Here is a 27,388-nt window from a genome sequence, read left to right on the forward strand (position 1 = left end):
TAGCAAACTGTAGCCACACACATACACACATGAAGGAAGATAAATGGATGGAGTGATTGATATGACAATTAACCTTGAATTTTTCTATAATGTATGCATAAATCAAAATATCATATCCTACCCCATAAATATAGACACATTATTTCTCAATTAAATCTAATAATTTATTAAACTGAATGTCATTTTCTCACATCCCTTTAGTAGTTTCTCATTTTCTTTTTAATGAAAATCTAAACTCCTTGACTTGACATACAGACCCTGTTGTAACCTGACACTATTAACCTTCTGGACTCATTTCCTGCCTTTCCCTTCTAAACTCAGTCGCAGGCTCCAGCCACCAAGCCTTTACTCTGTCACACTGAGCTATTTTCAGGTCCTCCAGTTTCTTCTTAGGGCTGTTCCTCCCTCCACTTGAAGATTCCCCGTGTGACACCATTCCTAAGACTGAGGGTGAGCTGTGCGCCTGACTTCTGAACTGAACTCCTCATTTCTTGTATAGCAGGACTTCGCCACTAAACAGCCTGAGTTTGAGCACATGCTCCATCCCTCACTAGCCTTAAGTCCTTGGATGAGTGACTTACTCATTCTGTGTTCTACCTGCCTCCCTGTTATGTACCAACTACAAGGGATTATTTGCATTATTGGGTATCATGCATGTAAAGCAGTTAGGCACACAATCTATCTTCAGTAAATCTAAAATGATTTTCATGATCAACTAGTTACTAAGCCAAGCACTGTGCTAAGCACTGAGGCAAAAGGGAAAGGTGCTTCTACCCTCTAAGCTCCCAGAAAGGATGAGATACAGGATCACACTACAAAAGAATAACTCAGAATGGTTAGGGACAAAATTCAGGATAGTAAAATGAGGAGGTCAGGATGATAGCCAGGACTTGGCTGGGGGTGTGATGTGAGGTGCCAGGAGACAGAAGTGTCTTTTGACCTCTTTGGTAATCTGCTCTAAATTACTCTAGAACTTTTTAGTGTTCGAGGTGAAAGCTGGTGAGTAGGAAGAAGCAGTTGCAGGAGACCACCCTCGCCACCTTCCTGAGAGAGAAGTGAGCTGGAAACCAGGTCAGGACATGATAGGGGTGGGTCTAGGGAAGGATGTGTGATGATGTCATGAGGAAGGGGAAAGGAGGGCCTGTCTTGAGACTCTTAAAAAAACATCTTTGCTTTTGTTTTCTTATTGCTGTGACCAAAGGTCTGACAAAGGCAAAAGGCAACTCAAGGAGAGAAGGCTGGGCTTATCTGGGCTCAGGGTTTGGGGGTGCGGGCCTCATGGCAGGAAACACATGTTATCTGGAACATGAGGTTGCTCGTGTCGCATCCACAGCCAGGCAGTCAAAAGATGTGAATGCTGCTGATGTTCGCCTGGCTTTCCTCTTCCACTCAGTCTGGGACCCCTGCCTGTAGAGTGGTGCCATCCATCATGCTATCCTATCAAGCTGACAACCAGTCTTCACCATCACACATTCCTCCTGGCTTAGGTCCCAGTGGAGTTATAAATTAGGTTAGAAATAAGCATGCTCTCAAAATTTAAGACAACCTTTGACATGGTACACGGAACACTTACCATGACATTTGAAATGAGTGTGGAATTGGTATTTTGTGGCCCATTGCAAGCCTTGACACCATTTGTTCACCAGGGTTCACACTGACCGTGCCTGCACACTCGGGCTTCATGACACACGTCTTTCCTTAGAGCAACGGAATATTTGTCTTCACAAGATATTATTTATGTCTTTCCCTATCATTCTAAAATTTAAAACAGTATCTCAACATTTAAAATCTATGTGTAGTTTTCTGATTATATACGACCCATCAATTATTTAGCGTGTGTTGTAGTTCATTCAAAGATCACATATATTGGGAGATACAGAGATGACTCAGTGGGTGAGACACATTGCCACAAAAGCATAAGCCCAGCACTGAGCAGACACAAGCAGATCCTGAGAGTTCATTGGACAGACAGCCTATTCGATCAGTGAGCTGCAGATTCGGTGAGACAATGTCTCAAAATCAGAGTGGAGAATGGTCAAGAAAGCCATCTGATATTGATCATTGCTCTCCACGTGTATATATGCCTTCAAGCACATGTGCACACACACAAACATTTACATATAGTACACACATATATAAATAAGAAATGTCATATAAATAGAATATCACATCGCTAATGACTATAATTTCTTTCCTTAACACAACAAGCTCCTAAAGATATACTGCCATTGAAACTTTAAGGGTAGGTTAGAAACACTTGAAATATATGTTCAGTAGCTTTGTCTTTAACATTCAGCTTAAATTTTTATAGACATCTTTAACAGCTTTTTGGGGATTTTACTTTCTTTGTTTGCCTGTAAGCTAAGCCAAAATAAATCCCTCAGATTTTCCTAACACTCCACTGTGCATTTCTTTGTAGGATTTAAAAATTTCAAATTGGCCATTTGCATGCCAGTTTAATTCCTTTCTTCCTAGGGAGATACTTCTAAATCCTGGAGATGACACAGCTCTGGAAACCACAGCAGTGAAATCTATTTTGTTTGCTGGTAACCCCTCAAAAGTCAGCTTGTTGTTTTCTTCTGTAAGGAACATAAAAAAGATAGTAGACTGTATTTATGCAAAATTTACCTTGCTTTCTGTTCAGCGCATGGAAAACAAATGCATATAAAGAGGAACATAAGTGATACTGACTTCAGAGATGACAATGGTATTGTAAGACCATTTGTGTTGTTCCATCTGATGGATGAAGGACTATGTGTGCAATCCATTTATTAGGCATCACACAAGAGAGAAATGGTCTCCATGTGAAATCAGCCATTGCTGCACTTCAGGGATAAGGTGACTGAGGCAATGATGAAGGGGTTGTTGTTCACAGCTAGACCATCAATCACCTATTGTGCCGGGGGCAGCTGAGTTACTGAGCGTATTCTAATTGAAACTGCATGTACCAGCTGGTCCTGAACACTGAGGTGCTTGTTACTTACTTCACATTTGAGATTCTCTAATGTTATCCATTCAAGGACATCAACGGCAGGATAAATCCTGTATTTGGGATGATGTAATCTTTGTTAGATGTCCATTGAAGCTGCTAAAGAGTAAAGGATGCTAACATCTGATTTCTCAAATATTATAAAAACCTTTGCCCCCTGTGCCTGTAAATTGGTCAATTAAAAGTTACATGTATTTATTTATTTTAATGTGTGCACAAGCTCATGTGCCATGGACTACAAGTGGAGGTTCTCTCCTATCATGTGGGTTACAGGGATCAAATTAAGATTATCAGGCTTGATGGTAAATGCCTTTACTACTGAACCATCTGGTCCGCCCATTAGATAATTAAATTTATTATTTCTCTGGTATAATCTTAGTGTAACTGTATCATTTCATCCTTTATTCTAGTCCCCAAGTAAATAAAGCGTTCATGGGCCCACGAGAATAATAAAACCCTACTTATGTGGTAACTGCTAAATCCTGCAAACAGCATTGCCGTTTTCACCTATCAATGGTACAGCAAAGCTCGGAGAAGGTTAATAATTTGTCTAAGGTTAAAGAGCTCATCAGTGGCAGATTGGCTTTACCTAGATTATTAAACTCATAAAAATATAAAATAGTTCATTAACTTTAATGAAGTAAAAAATTTAGAAGCTGTTACGATTATTGGAATACGGGAAAACAGGCTGTGTAAGTTTGTTAGAGTATTCCAATAATTCCACAAATATCATTTTAGCAGAGTGGGTGCAGTTTGAGAAGTCCACATACTAATATTATGCAAGGCACCTACAACTGTTGTCTGACAGAGCAAAGGTGACATGAAAAGTGGCTTCAGATTTGGGAAGGAGCCACACCAGCCAATGCAATAAATAAAAAACACACTAACAGTAAATGATGAATGGATGTGACCTAGGAGAATTCAAAGCTCATTTCTTTTCTCCTTAAATTACCATGTTTTTGACAGGTCAGCACTGTTTAATAGAAATGTAAAGCGAGGGGTTGAGGAGATGTTTCAGTTGATACTTGAGTGTTTGATGTACAGTATCAGGACCAGAGTTCAAGTCCCAGCACCTGGGCCTAAAAGCCCACACATCTGTCATCTCAGTGCAAGATGTAGAGGTGAGAGGGTCCCTGAGGTGGCTGGCCGGCAGCCTAGCCTAATAGGCGAGTTCCAGGTTTAGCTATATCTCAAAAACTATGGTGGAGAGAGGTTGAAGAAGACACCTGAGGTACATGCTCATGTGTGCATACACTACATAAACATATATAAACACACACCACAACACACACACACACAAAGTATAAAGTGAGCTATGACTTTTAAATTTTTAATAGTTGCATTTAAAAATCAATAATTGTGATATTTTGAAAGCATTTATCAGTATATCTAAAATATCATCATTTAACATATATCAATATAAATTTAATTAGATGTGTCTTTTATTCATTTTTTCAAGTTTTCTAAATCCAGCACATATTTGACAACTTAATTCAGATACTGAGTCTTCATCTGAAATATTTGATCCACATTTAGATTTCATAGATTCCGGAGTGTAAAATGTAAGCTTGCATACCCAATTAGTTCCGGTTCCAAACATATTTAAAAATTGCCTGATAACCTAATCAAGCAGTAGTTTTGAGATCAATTTAATTCAATTAGACTTCACTTAATTAAAATCAGATAGAATAAAAAATTTGGTTCCTGTAGTTACAGCAGCCACAGTTGAAGGAGTCATCAGCTGTAGTATCTACAGGTTCCATATTGGATTCAGTGCTTCAGTGAAGGGAAGTCCTTAAAAGAGAATTCAGTGCCAATCAGAAAAAGAAGCTCATGCTTAGTTAATGGTTGAATTAGGTTGTGTCTGCCCAAAGAACAAGAATTTCTAATTCTCAAATCTAATTTGGGCATATCTGAAGCAAAACTGGGAGATCTGAGGATTTTGCTTAAGCCAGTAGGAGAGAGAATGCAGAGCATAATTAATACACGGGAGAGAGGGAACTGCTCACTTAGGGTAAGGTACTGGAGGAGCAGAGCAGGAAGACTAAATGGCTATCTTGTGCATTTGCTTATGTTTATGAGTACCTTTAAATCAGACTACATCCCAAAAGAAAGTTATCCTTGGATAAGAGAAAATAGAAGGACTTATACTTCATTTCTGGATTGAATTGGTAGAACACCTATCTTAATATAACCCCAATACAGGAAAGTGGGTAACTGATAAGATGGTTGCCATGGGAACTAGAGGTATCAAGTCCACAGACGAGTGATGGCGGGGAGGGGGAGTGTGGTTACTCTTTTTTTCCAGCATAGTCTGGATTATATGTGTTCTTTGTGTCAGGCTCATGGCTTCACAGAGTCTTTCTCTCTTCCTCCCACCAGGGAACATTTTCTATTTATAAGGACTTGTGTGATTAGAAAAACATTCTCATAGGAAATAGCACAGCAATGGAGGATAGGTTGCTAAGATTAGGAACCTAGGGTTAGAAGATGTGTTGAAGACGAAAAGATGGTCATTGTTTGTGAGAATAGATGGGCCAAGTGAATCCCAGTACAAGGGGGTATGACTCCTCTTTCCACCTCTTGTCTTCCATCTTGGGAAATAGGAATTTTGGTTTCTATGGCTTCCTTTGGGTGAAAAGAAAGGAATGAGACACAGGAGAGCACAATAAAAAGGACTTTGTTTTTGAGGCCTCCTAATATCTTTACTTTCAATCAATATGGCAAAAATACCTGACTTGGGATTCATCTTCTGAGTTCTAACACTTTAACATATCACTGTTTTTTGCATCATTACCCCACCTCCATCACAGCCCTGAAGGGCTGGTTTCCTGGAATACAAATCTGTCTTGGAAAGTCCTTAGTTTTCCACCATTACAATATTCCCATTCTATTCATTCTGCATATATTCTCAAATGCCTTTACATTACTATTTGGGCAAATTTATAAATACAAATAATAATATGAAGTAAAATTGTAACACTAATAAGGCTTTCAGGATTCATGCATGAGTGTGAAGGAATACCTGAGTTTGTTTGCATTAAGGTTGCTGTGCCATTTTGCAAACAGCATTTCATCTTGGATGTTTGTCATTTGAGGGACTCTCGTTAGCTATCTAAAAGACCAGGGAAGAGATGGTATTATAAATGCCAGGATAAAAGTTCAAGGTGGTTTTTACAATGTTGAATGTTACTTTGAAAAATTCTACAAGTGCAGAATAAAAGGAACTTGAAGGGGCTTCAGTCTCTGTTAAGAAGCTATGGAAAGCCGGGCGGTGGTGGCGCACGCCTTTAATCCCAGCACTCGGGAGGCAGAGCCAGGCGGATCTCTGTGAGTTCGAGGCCAGCCTGGTCTACCAAGTGAGTTCCAGGAAAAGGCGCAAAGCTACACAGAGAAACCCTGTCTCGAAAAACCAAAAAAAAAAAAGAAGCTATGGAAAACTCAGTCAATGACAGACAGATAATATGAGCAGTAATTTTAGGAAGATATGAAACAAATCCCAGTATTTAAGATTATATTAACCAAAACTGTCAAAAGCTAAGACATTAAAAGATATTCCAACGCTGACCTGATTACCAAATATGGACCACTGAGTTGTGTTGAGAGCTTGCCATCTAGAAGAGCCACACTACTCCTCAGGTTGGTCAGTGGAGTAGGTACTTTAATGGGGTACTTAATTTGTAAACTTGGTGCATAATTTTCCCATACCTTAAAAAAATTAGGAACCAGAAATTGTAAAATAAAAATATGTTCTTTTTACAGTTTGCCTGACTCAGGGAGGAGAAGACTCATTTGTCTCTTTTCTGTAGCAGTATGTGTAATTTTATAGAGAAGAAGGAAGGAAAAGCCAACAGGGAGTCCTATGCTACGATGCTTAAATGATGAGATGTGTTTCATGGTTTCAGGAATTTGAACACTTGGTCTCTAGCTAATGGTCCTGTTTGGGAGTTCTGGAAGGTATGGCCTTGTTGGAGGGTGTTTCTCTGGAGGTGGGCTTTGAGAGATAGAAGACTCTTTTCCTGTCTAGTGTGCTCTCTCTTCTGTGTGCTTGTTGTTCAAGATGTGAGCTCTGGGCATCGAGTTCCTGTCTCCGTGGCTGCCGTGCTTCCTGACCATGACAGGCTCCTATCCCTCTGCAATTATAAGCCAAGTAAACCAGTTCTTCTATAAATTACCTTGGCTATGGTGTTTTAATTACAACAAAAGAAAAGTAACTAATACATAGGATAATTTGGCTGAGGCAAATTGTCAGAACTGTGTGAGATTTTTTTCCTGAGAGGCAAGTTCCTCCTCTTGCTCTAGCTGTGGTTCTAATTTTTGTTTTGTGTAGTATGGAATTCCTGGTGATTTTTAAAAATTCTTTGAAGTCTACTTTTTCAATAGTCTGATGACCAAAGGGAGGAATACAAGTGTATCTCTTTAGATTACCTACTGTACCATGAGGCTGCCAGCCAATGGTTACACACTCACTGGTGATCTTAATCTGAGTGCTACATTTTTGGGAAATGACTTGTGGATGTTAGAAAACTTTGAAATGTGGAGTTTTCCACCTGCCCTGGTGGAAGAAATTGAGGCTCTTTCATCAATTACAAAGAGGAAGTCAAGGGAAGAGAGTACATGATAATCATTTACAAGATGATAAGTAGAGCATGCCTTCAGGATCTAAAAGGAAGGGAGGAAAGGATGAAACAGTATGACAAAAACATGACAGAATCCTGCAGACAGGAGGAGTTCCCTGAATACTTGGCCATAATGCTATCTTAAGTCTAATGATCACCATTCAGCAGGCACTGTTCTAGATCATGGTCCTGATTCTATGATGCTTCCTGTTCTTGCTCCAACTTCACCCCCTACAGTTATTTAGGCTTTACTACAGACCAAATGCTGTGCTATGCATTTTAGCTACACTATTGTATTTGAGTCTTAGCATGCTGCGGGACAATATCTTAATTTTCATTTGTGTTTGGTAAATAGACATGCTTAGACTTGTGTCTTATTACTTGTCTATCTCTAAGATAAGACACCACAGCCAAGGCAACTTGTAGAAGGAAGAGTTTCTTTGTGACTTACAGTTTCATCTGTTTAGAGGTCATGGCCATCATGGCTGGGAGGATGGCAGCAGACAGGCAGACATGGTGCTGGAGCAATAACTGAGAGCTTACATGTTGATCCACAAGTAGGAGGCAGAGAGAGCTAACTGGGAATGGTATGGGCTTTTGAAACCTCGACCACTGACCCCAATAACACACCCGCTCCAACAAGACCACACCTCCTAATGTTTCCCCAGCAGTTCCACTAACTGGATACCAAGCATCCAAATGCAAGAGCCTATGGGGACCATTCTTTTTCAAATCACCATGACTTGCCTTATGCAAGTGTCAGAGTTGGGACTCCAACACATGTTTTTCTGACTCAAATGTGGATGGTTTAATCACTATGGCATACTTACTTTATCCCATGGAACATTGTTGCAATTTTTAGCATTTATTAATTCATACTTTAAACAGATACTCCCTGAGTATGGTTGTTTTCTATTGAACATAGGAAATAGCAGAACAATGCAAGTGTATAATCATAGAAATGGGTCTCATTGGGCTAAAGGGAACTTTTCATCTGGTGGCCAACCTTGAGGACATTCAAGTGGTAAATTAATCCCTCACCTTTCCTAGCTTTATCAGATTATATCTGTGTTCCTTCCATCCATGGCTTCACCAAGTCTTTTTCTCTGGCTACAATGAGGGAACATTATCTGTTCTCAAAGACTCCAATGATTAGGAACCACATCCACAAGAAATAACAAGGAACTGAAGATTCAAAGATGTCATTTGGGGTCTCATATTCTTCTTGTCATAAGTGACTACCCCATTGCAGACCTTACTCCTGGAAATACAAGACAATAAACGGAGGAAGACAACAAGTTAGTAAACAAATACATATTCAAGATAATTTCAAGTGGCGGTGTGCTTTCAGGTAATGGAAGTTGAAAAGTACACCTTTCTCCAACTACACCTTTCATGCTTCCTTCATGCAGTAAGCTTTGAATGCCTACTACGTAAAAAGCCTTCTATGCATATAGATATAGCAGGGAATGGACAAAGGTTCCATTCTAATAGAACATTATAATGGAGAGAAGCATGGCAATATATACATTATTCTACAAAGTGACAAATGTTACAAATACTCTGTGCTCTCCCTTGTAGCTGTCTTTTACTCAGCCCTCTCTTTATTAAGTTTAGTTTTATTAAGAGCTCCCTGTAAGTCAGGCCAAGTGCCAAGTGCAGAGTTTACTGTGAAGGACCAGGCTTCATTACTATATCTCCCCTGTAGTGCAGGAAACAAATTAGAAAACAAGAACTGGAAACCATGGCAAGAGTTCTGAGAAGATGAGCAAGGTTCTTTGGGAGCACATGGCTGGATTACCCAGGTTATTACCTGTATCTAGCCTTGTTCCCCATAATAGTTTCCATTTCCACTGGCCTGGACACCCATGCTCATCCTTCAGAATAAAACCTTGCAGGCTTCCTCCTTGGATAAATTTTAACAAAGCCTTTGACACATAGCAGGTGCTTACCAAGTTAAATATATCAGCTATAACAGGACTCTTTTATAAGTAGTATATTTTGTAATTTGGCTAAATGATTGGCGTTTGCTACATCAAGTGAAACAACCAATATCACACAGTAATAGCCCATTGTAGCTATAAAAGCGACTAGTCAGCAAAGCCTCTGTGTATATGCATTAATTATTGTATATATTTAAGTAAGCAAAGAGAAATCTGAAAGAATGTATAGTGGGATTTTAGCAGGAATCAAATGATAAGCTTTGGTCTTCTGCATCTTCTTGCATTGAATGGGTGAATAAGGATGGACAATACAGTTCAATGAGTTGGCTCTAAGCTAGTGAACATCCACAGACACTTGAGAATGGAGGGAACACCATCCTGCTCAAATCACACTCACCTTCTGTTTGTGTTTATTTTAGCTACCTTTTAACATCTGGTTAACCTAGATGGTTTCATAAGTGAATTAGAAATCAAGAAAGCATAAATAGTCAATTCCTGTCCTATATCTAGCATCCTCGGTAGATCATTATGCTATGATTTCCCCTTCTGCAGATTAGCTTTGATAGACTTTCCACAAGGATAACACAAGTAGACTGTTTGAAAGACCCTTGTCATAAAGAACTAGTGTTGCATCGTTCAGATGAAAAATTCTGTAATTTGTCTTTGGTTATATTCATGGTGATTACACTGCAACAATACATGTACTTTATAAAGCATTGCTATCATCAACCTTAATGTTATATTTATGGCTTGTAAAATTCTTATAACTTTTGTAGTTCTCACAGCTCTCAATCCTGTGACCTCTCACACTTCATTCTGGGTTTGGACATTAGCCTTGGATTTAATAGAAGAAAAATCAAACTTGAATTCTTTCTAATAGAGGCATATTTTTATTAGTTTGCATACTGGCCAGACTGTTTGGGGCTCCCTGTGTGCCTTACTGAGTCAGCAGGGTAATTCAGAAAATGAGTCATCCTTGAACTTGAAGCAGCTATAGCCCAAGCCAATAATTTGTCTGGACCACCAGAATTGATCAAGTAAAGAGTTAAATTGTATCTGAGATGGCCCCTGGGGAATGATGACAAGCATTTACCAAAGCCATAGAGATGCTGTAGGGATTTTGCCCTTCTTCGTATTCTCCATCCCTAATGATGGAGCAGGCTATTTTGTTACTCTTAGAATGCTATGGTGGCATCTTTGTCTTGTGTTTACTTCTAGCTGTCTTGCATCTGTTTAAGTATTTTGACCATTTTCTCCCCAAAAGAACTCAGTGAAGAAAAAAGAAATGCAAGAGCCGCCGAAGCCCTTATGACCAGGGAGTGCCAAAGCTCTTTGCTTATAGTCCCATTTCTTCTTTGCCAATGGTGACACCCCCAAAATAAAATTGTGTGGCCTACAATAAACTTTATCTTGATCCACTTTTTTTAATTTATAAAATGAAGGTAATAATGATATCAAATTTGTAGGATTCTTTTAAAGAGTTAATAAGATAAATTCTTAAAAACATTGCCATGGATGGGAACCACTTACTGTACAATGACAGATTTAATAAATATCAGCATGATTCATATCATTTAGTTAACTCACATTTATTCTAATAAGGGTAGGTTATCTTTTGAGTTTTCCAGATGTGAAGAAATGAAAAAGTAGAGAATTGTTAAGGAAAATTCCATGAGCGGCCCAAATTCCACATACCCTTCAGAAGAGAGTTTTCCCTATTGGCAGCATCACTGCAAAACCTCCCTGGCCCGATGTCTTTGTTATTCCTGTGGACAGAGTTCTTTAATGTTCTGTCTCACAAGGGCAACACCATACTTTACTCTTTCTCATCTCTCCCTCTGTATCCTTCCTTGTTCTCTATAAATGAAATCTAAAGGACCCTGAACACAAGCTGAAACTCTACAGGCCTTGCTCCAAATGTCATTGGCCAACTGAGACAATCCCTCTCCTTTCTTTTTATATTTCATTCAGAATATTGAGCCCCGAGACAAATTACAAAGGACTAGAGCTTGGCCATGGAGAAGATGAGAATTGTTTGAACAGCTTATGCGTGCATAAGCTTCTTCTGGCAGATAACATTGTCCTGAAAAAAAAAAAAGCAAAAACAACAACAACAAAAAAGCAAAAAGATAATTGCTGAATTTCATGGTATTCTAAAATGGTCATTATAAACTTAAAGCTTAGACACAGCTCTTTTAGTCTACTCTCATAAGCAAATGTATTTCTATCTGATTCAAGGTAACAGTCGAGATTATAGAATATAATGATAGATTACATCCATCTATAAGTATTTTTCTGAGTGTGTTATGAGTACCAGATATTTACTGATATTAACACCATACAATCTAGGTGTGCTTTCCAACCTGCCTCTTTCACAATTTCTGCATTGTTGACTTGAGTGCTGTCACCATCCACTTGGAAGTCAGCAGGTTTGCTAACAGAATGACATGCGATTTAAATTGTGAGCAATGAAGCTATAGAATAAGTGAGATTGGGAGAAGAACCAGATTATTCCTGAGCATGCTGCTTACAAACTGGACATATTTCCTTCAGCACAACTGGTTAACAGGGTGTGTTCTTTATTGGTGTTTAATCTCATGTTTTCAGATAACAACATAAAAACTAGCCTTGTCTCTTCACTGTCTGGACTACCTTCTTCACAGTCCCATCAATTTGGTAGAAATCTCCATTTAATTTTTCTAGCTATTTTTAATCCTGATTTGACCAAGTGTGTATCCTGTCCATACAGCACAAATAAATGGAAACACCAATATATCATCAATTTACCCCTTATAACAGTAATGTTGAGAGTGACCTAACATGTAAATTCAGGAGAACAAAAGTTCATTAAAAATGTTTGTGGGATGGAGGGTAGGAGAGCACTTGGAATAACTGTGCTCATGTTCCTAGATGACTGATAACGCTGCATAAGACTTGGTTCTCATAGGATGGAAGAAATGGCTTAGCAGTCAATGCACTGCCCTTGCAGAGGACCTGAGTTGGTTCCCAGCATCCACATCTCACAGCTCACAACTGCCTATAACTCCAGTTCCAGGGGGATCTGTTATGTCTGGCCTCTATCTGCAATCACGTGGAAATGTGGACATACACACATACACACACACACACACACACACACACACACACACACACACACACACACACACAAATTTTTTAAATGGTCATTAGTAAGAAATGACCATGACAGATAAGTTAAATAGTTGGCATTCTTAAATTCTACATTTAAGAAATAGTCATCAAAAACCTAATTTCAGGTATGGTGGCACACACCTATAATCCCAGCATTCAAGGTCAGCTCTGGCTATGTAGGGAGTTGGAATTCTATGTAGCTCAACACCAAATAATCAACTTTTTTTAGACTACTAGAATAATAAACTGTAGTTGATATATATAGTTGATAAATATATTTTTGTAACTTATACATAATGTATTTGATGTGTATTTCAAGAAGATACTTTGGTGAAAAGCATTGTTTTATTTGCTATTTCAGATGTATATTACCAACACTATCAAAGCCAAAGGCACCAGACTTGCTAAGCCCGTTCTATGCTTGGGACTAATGTGTCTGGCCTTTCTTACTGGACTCAACAGAGTAGCAGAATATCGAAATCATTGGTCTGATGTGATAGCAGGTTTTCTAGTTGGAATATCCATAGCAGTATTTCTGGTAAGTACAATTTTAAAAGTATGTTTGTTTTTAATAAACTTGAACATCATTTCTAAAAAACTGCAAGGATGAATCATTGTGATATATTATGTGATAATATGTATGGTTTTGATTATGCATTTTTTCTTTCTTGCATTTATTCTTAAGAATAGGTTTGGAGAGGAATAATAAATAAATTATACACTTAAAATACTTTTATATGAAATAATCAGAGCTAAATAACCAGTCATCCTCAAATAGTATTTTACACTTATTTACTTATGGGGACCCAGAGGAGACACATGTGCCATGGTGTTCATGTATAGATCCAAAGGACATCTTGCGAGAATTGGTTCTCTCCTTCCACCATGTGAGGGCTGAGGGTTAAACTCAGGTCAAGTACCTTTATCCACTAATCCATCTCATCTGTCCCTCCTCAATTAGTATTGTAGACTGGGTTGTTTGTATATTTACAGAATTGTTCAGGATGGTTTGCCTCTAGTATATTAAAACATCCTCAAGGACCCAAGAGCCTCATGCCTTCAATCTGAGCACTCCATAAGATCTGTGCCACACATGTTCCCACAACACAGAATTGTAAGACAAATCACTTCACCTCGGGGACTGAAACAGTCAGAGACTGTGATGGGGCCTCTTTTGTCCCTAGTCATGTCTTCCACGCAGTGACGGAAGCACACAGTCTTTTAATGGAGTGCCACCCGTATGCCTGCTCGAAATAGACTTGCAATGTATCTACAATTTTGTTCATTAGAAGATTTCAGCCTGAGTTGAAAATCGTCAGATCATTACTTGTGGGGCTTTATACACCATCTTACCTAGATGACCAAGTGCATAGTTTCTAAATCCAAAAGCTTTTACAGGGACGCGCTATAGCTTAAGAAACACTTTACTTCCACTTTGATTCCATTTGAGTTGTTTTCATTATACTTGCTTCTCCCTTTCTCTGCCTTCTTTTTCTAGTTAATAATCAGTGGGCAAAAATCGTGCGTGAACTTTTCATTTGTATGTCTGAGTACAGTTTATGTGCCTGGAACTTGAAAGGAAATGTTTCCTCTAAAACCTCCTGTAAGAAATTAATGGACATGACCTCATGTCTACTCCATATCCTGAATTTCATTTTTTTTTCTTGTAACACCATTGACTGTTAGTCTCAAGGTCATCGAAAGACTCTGGATGGAAAGTGTTTTCAAAATCTGTCATGAGTTGAATAGTCAGTTCAGAACGTCCCTCCCTGTCATGGATTGAGTTTGTAGATGCAGTCGGAGAAGAGGAAGAGACATTGAGTAACCTGGTGGACTCTAGTCAGCATTTGCCTTTTATGGCAATATTCTGGCAGCTCATGGCCTCTGATTTGGCTAAAGATTGAGCTTCATGTGAATAGCTGAGATTCAGTTGCTTGGTTACAGGTGTACTCCTAGATAAGATACAGATTGTTTACTGTTGAGTCTTGCAGGCACTTTTGGCTAAATTTCATCATCCAAATACAGCAACAGACTTGGGCTAAAGTTACCATTTAACACCCCTGTCTCATGAAACTTGGGGCCAAGCATCGATCAAAAACTTTCCTTGCTTTCACTCAGCACAGTTGAAACTGGTTAACTTTTAAAATGAAGCAAAAATGTGATGGAAATGATGATGTTACCGCATTTAGCTCCCTAGGCGTAGATTATCTTTCCTGGTACCTCATCAGCCTCCTGCTGTTCTTCTTGTGGCCATGGCAATCTTCCTGCACTTCCAGAGAGCATCTTAGTGCCTTGGCCAGATCCTTTAAAACCAGAACCTTAGTGTCTTCTCAGACCAGTCCCTATCTGAGAACTTGAGAAATAAAGAGCTAGCCTGTGGATCTCCCTTGAGCTCAAGCCCCATTTTTGTGCATATTCAATCCAAGAATGTATATTACACACATTCCAAAATTTTCCTTTAAATATGACACATGAGAAAAATGACTCCATGAGAAGGTTATGCCAAAACAGTGCTTCAACCATGTAACTAAATATGAATTATGTTCTCATTAATGATCATTTATGAGTGTGAGTGTGGAACTCAAATTCTAAAAGGTTTTATAATAAAAACCTGGAGCCTGATATGGTGGTGAAAGCTGAAAGATCAAAGAAGCAGAGCAAGCCACAGCTGCCATCTCTTACCTCACCAACTCCTCAGACTGAAAGAGCCTCAGCCCAATGAACTTCCTCTGCCAAAAAGGCTTCTAGTTCCTGTCTCCTCACACCTTATAAACCTTTCTCCACCCAGCCATTGCTTCCTGTCTCATCCTCTCTAGTGCTGGGATTAAAGGTGTCTGTGCTTCCCAAGCAAAAGCATGAGATATCAAGTACTGGGATTAAAGGCGTGTGCCACCACTGCCTGGCTCTGTTTCTCTCCTAGACTGAGTCAATCTCATATAGTCCAGGGAGACTTTGACCTCACAGAGATCCAGACAGATTTCTACCTCTCTCAAGTGCTAGGATTAAAGGCATATGCCACCACTGCCTGGCATCTATGTTTAATCTAGTGGCTTGTTTTGTTCTCTGATCTTTAAGCATATTTTATTAGGGCACACAATTATCACCACACTCTTTACTATTTATTATTTTTACTTATTATTTTAGACAAAAAAGGGAAAATGTGGTGATATATTGTGTATCCTAATAAACTTTGCCTGAAGATCAGAAGACAGAACAAGCCACTAGATTAAACATAGATGCCAGGCAGTGGTGGCACACACCTTTAATCCCAGCACTAGAGAGGATGAGACAGGAAGTAATGGCTGGGTGGGGAAAGGTTTATAAGGTGTGAGGAGACAGGAACTTGAAGTCTTTTTGGCCGAGGAAGCTCATTGGACTAGAGGCCTATCTGCTGAGTTTTTTTCAGGCTGAGGAGTTGGTGAGTTAAGAGATGGTGGCTGTGGCTTGCTCTGCTTCTCTGATCTTTCAGCTTTCACACCAATATCTGGTTCTGGTTTTTTTATTAAAAGACTGATTTAACATTCCTGTTACAGAAGTGCCTAAAGGTACCAACTGGTGAGTCAAGGAAGCTCTTGTAAGCATGGCCTGTCTCCAGTGGAGTTGAGAGTTTTGTTTGGGGTATTAGTCTATTCCCTTTACCTCTCCTTCTCTCTCTTCCATCATAAAATAAAATTCTGCCAAGTCCCTACACTAATATAAGTGTTGTGCTTGGTGATGTGAATAAATACCTGAAAAAAAGAGATAGCTAATATGCTTAAATACATTACAATCTACTAGGAAAACAGACATGGAGCTTTACAGAGAATTAAATACAATTTATCAATAGGTACTGGAAATATTAACTTCACTGGGGTAACATACCAGTCAAGAAGACGTGGTCTATCAACTTGGGAAGATTATAAAGAGGATAGGTTGATTCTGTGTATGGAAAGAGGACAAAGCACGAGACACAGAGACAATATGAAAGACTGCCTAAGGACAGCAAGCATGGAGCCCTTCCTATACTGCAGGTCCAGGACACACTTTACGCATGAGAAAGCATAGCATCCTGGAATGGTACAAGATTCCCATCATGAATGGGAGGATGGAAAGGATTTGTGTGCCAGAAGAATAATGTGGATCTTTATTTAAAATGTAGGTGAGTTAGTAGCCCCTGCCTTCAAATGAGTAGAAATCGAATAAGCTTGTTTGAGTCCAAGTTTCTTCATGTACTCAATTTTTCCCACTGAGTACTTTATTGAGCTTTCTGTGCTCCTCTATCCCTCTTTAAATGAGGATAATCACAGCCTCCCTAAAGGCTCATTTTTGAACTTACAGAAGGCTAAACAATGTAGTACATGCTTCGTGAATGGCCCCAGGAATGAGTGAAACACAAGTCCATAAGTGGTAGTTTGTTTCCACTCATTACCTTTTACCATATGAGATTTTTGCTTTAAAAATATGCTCTAGAATAAAACTGCAGGTGAAGATAGAGGAGACACGTTATGAAGAACCAGGGAAATAAGACAGTGTAAACTGGACCGTAGAGACCAAGAGAGAAGGGAGAGTCTTTGGAAGGGAGAGGGAAGAAAGAGCCTGAGGGAACACAAGATGATGTGGCTGAGGTACAGGAAACAACTTGTGATGACTCCCGGACTCCTCACTTGGATAACTCAGTACAACATTTGTTTTGTGCAGTCACTCCAGCTCTGCAAATGTCCTGCAATTATCATGCAGTATTTTCAGGATTCTAAAATGATTCCAAAATAAAATTAACATTAGTCTACTCCATGCTGCTTCGTGGTTCAAAGACACCTCCTCTCAGTACCCATTACCTATAACCAGCATTTACCTCTGACTCATTCTCTTGGTTCATCCCCCACAACCAGTGATTCATCTACTCCAGGTTCATTTCCACTACCCAATTTTCCCCTTTAACCAGAACTGCGTGCTTCCTATCTCAAGTACAACTACCGTTCCTTTACTTCAGACATCCCTCACACTACCACCTTGCTGCTCTTGTCTGTATTGAAATATTTCATTGTCAGTAACAAGACAAAGCAAAACCTTCACTGATGCATCAACTTTAGACATTCCACTACACTTCCAGGGTCCACCATGACCTGACTGCTTACTTAGTAGGGAAAGGTATGCTTTTCACTCTCCCACTCTTGGAATCTCATTCAGCATCCTTCCCTTATCAAAAACAAGCCTGCCCTTCCTACACGTTTGTTCTGTGGGAATTCCCTTTCTTTTGTGTATTTCAGTTGAAAGTGAGAATAAGAGGATGGATATCTGAGTCTTGCTTTTGCATGTATGTGACCCTGCATATGTTACTCATATCTCGCTATTTCCCAAATAGTGAAACCTTCCCCAAGTCATGCTCAGAACATCTCTCCTTAGTCTCTGTTCTGTGTTTCTCCCTAACACATTGCAACTCCTAGATACCACATCTGATGTTTTTGTTTTATCACCCATGTCTTCCAAATAAGCCTCTGTGGAGAAATATTTCTGTTCATTTTGTTCACTGCCTATCTTTTCAAGTATCTGGAATAAAGTCTTGTATATGGGCAGAATGGATTAAAAATAACTGTTTAATTTGCTACCATGAGTTCTTTGAAAGACTGGACAAAATTCCACGTGTAGTAAGCATAGCCTTGTTGCACTGCTTATCATGTCTACCCCTTACACCTCTCTTCCAATCCGCTACATAGCTAAGATTTGGCTCATCCAAGTCCCACTTTTCCTAGGCAGTAACCCTCATTACCTACTTCTCATTTGCCTCCTTAATTCCTACTATGTATCAGTCTATACTGTTAGCATCCTAAAAGGAATTATATTGTATTCTAAATCTGTCCTTATCCGTGTACATTTTGCTCAAGGGTAAGGAGTAGAATCATAATGTTTTGCAAAATACAGAACAACTAGTTTTGAGCAGGAGTTGTTGATTATTGATTGATTATTCATGATACATAGAAGTGTTCAGCTTTTGATCCCAATAATAGGCTTGTCATGTTATCTTATGTAGGAGTAACAATTATTGCAGCATTTTATTGAGATATATTGTCCTCACTATGCAGATTAAAAACTGAGACTTAGTTATATTAAAGAGCTTGAGCATGATCTTTGCTCATAAAGTTAGTATATAAGAGAACCACTAATTAGGAGCCAATAATGTTTGACTCCACAAGGTTCATAGTGCAATAATTATGGGAAGAAAAGAAAAAGTGAATACATAAAAAATTTATTATTAATACAACATAAAGTAACCAAAAATATATGTAATGGTGGCTAATTGGTGTAACCTTTTTAGGATAATACAGACTTACACAAGTGGAAGCCATTGATATAAAATTACAGTGTTTGAAAGGAAATTAACTTTTAATTATAGACATATACCACAAAATTTGATAATTTATAATCAAAATGTACATTCATTCATTAGTGTACTCATTCATGAATGATGTCACTCACTGTGACAGTGGGGTACAGGGACAGCAAACTTCAGATGGGGTTCCTGATTTGTGCAGTGTAGACACTTAAAAGAGACATGAATCAAAGTACTTCCTTATCCAGTATGAAATTTCATACTGAGACCAGTGCTCTGACAGATGGACTCAGAACTCCATGTTAGCATAGGGCAAACAAACACACTGAAACACAGTGAGCTTGCATAGCCGAGCGCTCAGAGGAGACTTCCATGAGAATGAGGAGATAAAGCATGTGTTGCATGTATGTGAGGAGTTCTGAATTCCAGAACCCATAAAATGCTGGGGAGCAATGTACATGTCTTCAATCCCTGTACATGGAAGGCTGAGAAAGAACACATTTTGGACAAGCTGGCTTAGTCGATTGGTAGGTTTGGTGAGCTCTGAGTTGAAGTAAGAGATATTGCCTGAAAATATGGTAGAAGAGTGATTGCTGGAAGTGAGGTATGATATGGATGTGAAACTGTTTGTTTTATTGCAATTGCTACCTAAAGTTATTAAATCTATCCTTTATGTGTTAGAACAGTGCTCATTCATCAAACTTCAGCCAGCAGACCAAGTTTGACCTGCTGCCTGCTTTAGTAAGGGAAGCTTATCAGAGTGTCAACATGACTCTTCTCTTTTGAACAAATAGAATTGCTGCTTTCCCTTAAAAAGGGAAGAGTTGAGTAGTTGACGCTGACTATGACCCTACAACACCAAATATATTTACTACATTATTTAATATCTTCCCTTTCCAGACAAAACATTCTGACTCTATTTCTTAAGCAATCAACTTCTCTTAGTCTTCTGTAGGATAATGAAAGTAACAACTTCATAGGATAGAAAGCATACTGAATAACAGTCTTCAAGCCCTTACCATCCTTACTTTAAAGATCATGGTAATGCAGGAAAAGTCATGGTAGTGTAGTATTGGGGTTTGATCTATGTTTTTAACCTATAGTTCTTCTAGGACATAGGAAGGTTAAAAAAAAAGGTAAATCACAGCTTGCAAAGAAAAAAATTGGTGATGTAAAGTATCATAGTATATGTTACTATTTCATACACTTGTATATTGTATTCAAGAATGGGTGAGTAACCAAGATTTAATTGGTATTTAGACTTACTTAGCAATAAGTAGTTGGAGAAATGGCTCGGTGGTTAAGAGCACTGGCTGATCTTGCAGAGAACCTATGTTTTGTTCCTATTGCCCACATGTTGGCTTGAAACCATCTGTAACTCTAGTTCCAGGTCATCTGACCTCTTCTGACCTCCTTGGGCAACAGGCATGTACATGCATGCAAAACACTTATACACATAAAATAAATAAATCTTTAAAAAATTTAGAAACAAAATAAATATTAATTAATAAGTTTAACAAAAGTCATCCATTGATGAATTTATGAAAATATACAATTTAAACATATCATTATTGATTAAGCATTTACTTAACTTAAAATGAGTATTAGGTTGAAACTACATGTTAAGTCCTATTTATTCTAGACTATAAAGTCCAGGGAAAGAAAATAATATGTTGCCCAGTAGTTAATATAAACTCACCATAGGAAATAATTTCCCTGTGTGGCTTAAGTCATTGTTTCTTATATATGATTCACCTGCATCAGAAACTTCTGGAATGCATTTAAAAGTTCTGTCTTCTATACCCTATTTGTCACCTACTAAGTCAGAAACTTTGGGAGATGCATTAGGAATGTATATTTTTAACATTACAGGAATTTAATTTTCATGCCTGGTTCAGTTCACATTCTTCCTCTAGGATGTAATCAGTTAAAATGAGGGTCAATTTCCTTTATGCAAAGGGTCTTCTATTTTAGTGTAGCTCTGGTAAGCTATTGTTCAAACCTTACATATATATGAGACACAATAGACAATAAACTACTATAATTAAAGGGATATTATTAAATTAGAGAGTGCCAACTGTCAAGGATTAGTGTGAATGCAATAATCTCGAAGCAGTGAGAAATAATGAGCATAAAAATAAAGTTGTAGGTTAGTCACATTAGGGAGAGGTTAGTCTGCTGTGAATTTTTATAAGGTTATGGTGTTAATTTTGGATTGAATTGAATAGTGTCTATACATTAATGAACATTTTGGAATAACAGCATTGTTATTATTCATTCTGATACATATTCATTGGTGAATTTTCTTGAACCTGTCTGCATTGGAATAACTATTCAAATTTATTCATGGTAAGTCTACATGTAAAGTTTTATTCATATAACACTTAGATAATTTTAAAACTTGGTTGCTATAGGAGTATTATTAAACTCCTTAAAGGGTGATTGTTGTAGGATATGTGACTTACTTAACTGCAATTGTTTCCTGAAATTTTAGGTTGTGTGCGTGGTAAATAATTTCAAAGGAAGACAACCAGAAAATGGGCACACACATAGGGACAATGTGGCCCGGATGCCGATGATCAACATTCCTCGAGTAGAAAGCCCTTTGGAAAAGGTAGCGTCTGTGCAGGTGACTCATAACTTCCGTACTAGACCAAATTCAACAGTTATTTCTGTTTGTGTGTTCAGAGAGCATGCAGTTATTTTTTGCTTACTTAATCTCAGAATTTAGGGTGTCATTTAGCAAGAATTTATCACCAGAAAGATCATCTTAGAAAATGCGTATCTCATGTAAAGGAACCATGGATATCCCTCATGCTGGAAGCTTGGTAACTATGCATAGAACCCATTCAGCACTTTGCTAGAATGTCTAAGAAATACTGCTCACTGGCCTCACACACAGGCAGAAGGAAAAGGCACATTTGTTTTCAAATATATGCATTTTTTCATGAGGTCTACTCCATTTCTTCCACGTTCTCTGTCAATGAGGAAGTGCTTCATAAACTGTCATCATGCAATTAGCGCACAAGAGACATGCTCTGAATCTCAGTGCGCACAGATCAGGCAGCATGCAAACTCCAGCTCTGCTTTCTTGATGGAAGAGGTACTGAGGGTTAGGCTGGACTGAGTCTGTGCACAGATAATGTTTTACACAGCAGGTCCAGGCCTCAGGGGTGTCCCTGCCAGCAAGAAGTCAAGTATTTTACAAAAATTGTTCTTGCAACTTCTATGAACCAGATAGGGGGATGTTTCCTAAATGTTGCCGCTGTTCTTTGCAACTGTGATTAGTTAAACAATTACTCAAGGGCCAGCTCACAGTTTCTCTCCAGCCCTGTGCCAACATATTTTAATTTTTTTTAGTTTAAATTAAAAATATAATTGCATCATTTCCCCCTTTCCTTTCTTCCCTACAGCTCTTCCAATGTACTCATTCCTTGCTTTGTCTCAAATTCATATGTCTTTATGTTTTCTTCTCATCCCTACCTCTCCCCTACTGGTCTCTCCTATCTGCCCACTAACTATTCACCCCCCTTCCCTCAGACAGTTTCTCACTCTGCCTTATCACATGTAGAATAAAACTTCCCGAGAGGTAATCATAAGCTACACTTGACTATAGAGAAAGCAAATGTTTTCTTTTTGAATAAATAGAAGTTGATGTGTATTGTAGCACACTTTAAGGTTCATGGGGTCAGTAGGGCACTGCTAAGCATATCTCACAGCATAGCGCAGGTGCCAACATGGTTTGTTCTATTTTATGGAAAAATGGTATTCTTGGTGAGGGATCCCATGTGTCCAATGGGATCAGATTAATCCTGTGTGTCATATTCACTCCTCAGTCTCCCACTTCTGCACTTTCTAGAGTCCCCATTACATCTCCCTCTCAATTTCATGTCCTCCTTTTAAAATTATTTTAGAAAAAAAAATCACTGAGTCTAATTAGTGCTTCCTATATGTGCATAGTTGTGAATCATCCATGGGGCATGGCTAACTTACTAGTGAGCACCCCATAAAGAAAAGTGATTCTCTTTCCCTCAACATCAAGCAGTTTCAAGCACCGTAAACCTCCAAAATGTTTATTTTTAACATACTTTACAATAGATCTTTTTTATTTTGATGGACATGTTGTATTTTACCATTGTAATAATAATAATAATAATGATAATAACAATAATAATAATTGATCTTGTTGAGTTTCACAGGTACCAAGCACGATTCCAAGTGCTTTGTGACTAACAAAGAACTCTCACACTGGACTCTGATGAGCAATTTTCCACAGATGAATCATTCATTTCATAAAATGCAATGAATGTTCAAACTTACTTAGCTTTGAGAGAACCTATGACCCTTCCTCACAAGTGATGCTATTTCACCACATGAAAAGCTTCCTTTCCCTGGTCCCTTATTTCTTAATTCTTATCATTCTTCTACACACTAGAACACTGCTGCCCAGGCATACTTTCATTTCACCTATACTCTAAAATTTCTTTACCCTAAATTCATCCTTTTTCTGCTAATTGTTTGTTTATAGTTTCTTAGGTTCCACATATATTTCAGATTTAAAAGATTTGAATCTAGATTCCACATACAAAAGAGAACATACAGTTTTCATTTTTGAGGGACCTGGGCCACTTTACTCAGTACATTTTTTCCCTTCAAAGTTAATGACTTTAGATATTTTTATAGTCGAATAATATGTGAAACTGTGTCTCATGTAACCCAGGATGGCCTCGAATTTGCCATGTAGCCTAGGATAGCCTTGAAATCCTGATCCTCCTGCCTCATCTAAGTTTTGGTATTGCACGTGTCCCCCACCACACTTGACTCAAAAGAAATGTTATGTATATAAAACCTTGTGTATGTGCATAGAGAAGGCAGTTATTCAAAACACCACACAAGATATTCACCTCTAGTATCTGGAGAGGAGTGTGAGTATGGTGAGGTAAGGGGAGGGGAGAGAGAGAAAGACAGAGACAGAGACAGAGATAGAGAGACAGAGACACACAGAGACAGACAGACAGACAGACAGACAGAGAAGAGAGGCAGAGGCAGAGACAGAGAAATAGAGACACAGAGAGAACAAATATAATAATGCGCAATCATGAAGAGAAAATGAGTCTGTGAAACAAGGCAGTATGTCCACTCCCGGGCCTTTCCTTTCCTTTCTGTTTTTCCTCTTCTCTTTTTTGACTCTAGTTCTTCCCCTTCTCTCTGTCTCTCTCTCTCTCTGTCTGTTTTTCTCCCTTCACTTCCTTCCTCAATTCTCTCTATAATCAGATATTATGCTGTTCATGAATAAATGCCCACCTAGAGATCATTACAGTTTTAAAATATCTCATTTTCTTAAGCTGATTTCTAGAAAGTTCTGCTTATGTTTCCCCATTAAACCCATTAACTGGTAAGTTCAGACTGACCAAAAGTCTTTAGGAAAAATGATAATCTCTCCAGGATATTTTACCTCTCTGTGCTATTCCCTTGAGATCTACATGATCCTTTTGAAAGTGCTTTCTTTATTTCTTCTGTGCCAAATTAAACACAGAAATCTTGCTTTTAGCTCCCATGTATTCCCTTCAGGGTTCAGATTTCCTATCAGTCCAGGGTCTGTGGCTTTTGCATATGCAGGTGTCTTTCCTTTTAAGCTGCCTTAAAGTTCCTACTGTCTCATTCCCAGGGAATCAGCTCCCCTCAGATACCACACCTCCCTTTCTCCCAGACTCACTCTGTTTGCATCCTCCTTCAAGGCTCATTTCCAGCAGAATTGGCAGTGTTGTTAACTTCGGGATGTTTCCAGAAACTTAAAACACTATTAATTTCCCTTGGGAATCCAAGAATCAAGGATCTGTATTTTCTTCTAGGAAATGGTGATTGCAACAATTTATAGTTCTATTGTCTTTTGCCTTCTATTTTAGGAAGAATAAAGAAGGCCTTGATATCATAATAATTTGTTATCAAAGAGAATTATAGCAATATGTTAGGAATTTCTATCAGATACAGCATAAATAGATCCATGCTGAGGAAAATCCTTCCCTACTCCAAATTTTATTCTTGATTCATGCTGATGAAGGAACCCTTTTTAAACGGAATGAGTGTCCCCAAACTGAGTGGGTAACTACTTCCATTCAAAACAATAAATACAAGCAAAACAAACAGCTAGCAAGATGGCTAAGTGGTTAAGATACTGTCTGCTCTTGCAGAAGACCCAGGTTTGGTTCTCAGTACCCACTTAGCAACTCACAACTGTCTGTAACTCCAGACAGTCTCCCAAGATAAGACACAATCTTTTTTATTCTTTGGGTAGCAGGCACACATGTGGTATACATACATACATATAGAAAAAAAACACTGAAACACATAAATAAAAACCAATATTTAAAATTAACCAAGCAGATCAAAAGCAAGAGAAACAACTGCCTTCAAGTACTCCACCAGCCTTATGGAGTAGAAGTTAAACTGCACAGAACCATACTATGTAGTGGGTCAACAAACACTGAATGAAACTATATGAAAATAAAGTTCTCTTCCTGAAACGCCCATGGTCTGAGTCTCCTCACACTTTCTATTCAGATGAGGACAGAGAACTACATCTTGCAGCTCTTTCACTTAGAAGTTGACGATCTCAAAAGAGAAATGTCTAGATTGGTCATGAATCCTTTCTCACACATTTTAGGAAACTTAACTGAGCTAAATATATGTTACTTCATGTGGGAATAATCAAGGCACAAACTTAGATCCCTTAATGTGACTTTGTGACCCACATGGGAGACAGTGTGTGCCTTTTATTGCCTGGGCAGGGGATGGGAGGGAGAGGGAGCAAAGATGATATGGTTAGTGACATGCTTGCTCCACAAGCATGAGGACCGAGTTTGGACCTCTGGCGTGCACATAAAGGGCAGGTGCTGTCACGTGTGTCTATAACCCCGGTGCTGGGAAAGCAGAAACAGGCAGCCATTTTAACCACTTGGGGTTCTCCACTTTTAGGGGGGCAACTCTGTCTAAAAACAAAGGATTAGAAAAGCCATTCAGTGTTGACCTTTGGCTTCTGCACACGTTAAGTGTCCGTCAGCCTGCACATACAAATGCACGTATCTGCTCAAGCATTGTACAATCCCTCCCCACCACACGCCATAAGAAATTGGATTGTATTTATTGTCCATAGTATCTCCTTCCCACAGTACAGGAAATGAAAAAGAGCACGTGGAATGAAAGATAAACTATAACCTGTAGGATTAGAAAGCAGTGAAGGCACACAGGTGGTGGCATGGCAGGATCAAAACCAACATTAGAAATCATAAAGAAGGAGGGCAATCCATGCTGAGCAAAGTAAGAACACGTAGATTAAGATAGGCTACAGAGAGAGCTGGGGTGGTGGCTCAGTAATTAAAGGGGATGCTGCTCTTAGAGCAGGCGCCCAAGGTCTAGCCCCAGCATCAGGCTTAGGAGGCTTAGGGCTGCCTGAACCCCAGCTCCAGGGTACCTTATAGCACTGACCTTCTCAGGTATCTGCTCGTGTGCACAAACTCATATATGGTTACACACACACACACACACACACACACACACACACACACACACACCCCACACACATATAAATACACACATTTTTCTTTGTAGAGATGTGTGTGTCTGTGTGTTGTCTAGACTAAAGCAGGATTTATTAGATTGGAAATAGGTGGTCCTATAATGGCTGTCTGCATATTGGAGATCCAAAGAAAGATAGATAGAGCCAGCTCTAAGTAGATACTTTCTTTTCTTCAGGTGATAAGAATCAATCAAAGGAAAAGAATTTACTCTTGCCAACAAGAAAGTGAAAGTCCTGGCAGGAATAGTTTATAGATAGACTCCCTTGTATAGTTATGATAAATGGTTTTTCAAACCTGTGCCTATCAATGAAACTGGTCATGTAAATGCACAACCTGATTAGCAAAACGGTCAGCTGAATGAAAAGTGGTGAGCAGTATCAATGGTTCCAGAAGTCTCCAAATGTCACAGAGTATGTACCATTATGGATGGATTGCTCCATGCTTAATACCATGGGAACTGCAAAAGGAAATGATATGGCTTCTAAGAGAACTCCCAATGACCAAGGAGACCTGTGCACTGACCTTTCCATTGTCTTGGCAGCATATTATAGAATGACAGGAATCAAGGAGAAATATGAGCTGAAATTAATTCAGAATGGTGTGTGTGTGTGTGTGTGTAAAGAGAGCTAGTTGGGCTTGAAGACCAGTTCCTCTGCACTTCAAACCTGGGATTTCTTGTGTGGTTTCTTGCCAAGACAAATATGATTATACACTGCAGTGCTCCCTGTGAGAAATTCCTTTGAAGTTTCAGGATGTTGTCATGAGTAACCGGCCATCTACTTAAGAGTCAATTGCTTTTCTAT

The 27,388-nt window shown here is 38.8% G+C and overlaps 1 protein-coding gene across 2 annotated transcripts in view; it reads left to right on the forward strand.

Moving 5' to 3' along the window:
• The window catches only part of Plppr5 (phospholipid phosphatase related 5), a 117,384-nt gene that overhangs the window by 78,323 nt on the left and 11,673 nt on the right, over positions 1–27,388 (forward strand). Inside the window, exons 4-5 of one of the 2 annotated variants that reach the window (XM_052730231.1) lie at positions 13,063–13,239; positions 21,503–21,637. In XM_052730231.1, coding sequence (XP_052586191.1) covers positions 13,063–13,239; positions 21,503–21,637 — 312 coding nt within the window. The remainder of the gene's footprint in view (positions 1–13,062; positions 13,240–21,502; positions 21,638–27,388) is intronic. The other variant, XM_052730232.1, reaches the window with a different exon arrangement.

This window comes from Peromyscus californicus, unplaced genomic scaffold (genome assembly GCF_007827085.1).
Source record: "Peromyscus californicus insignis strain IS unplaced genomic scaffold, ASM782708v3 Scaffold_9__1_contigs__length_137607984, whole genome shotgun sequence".
NCBI lineage: Eukaryota > Metazoa > Chordata > Mammalia > Rodentia > Cricetidae > Peromyscus > Peromyscus californicus.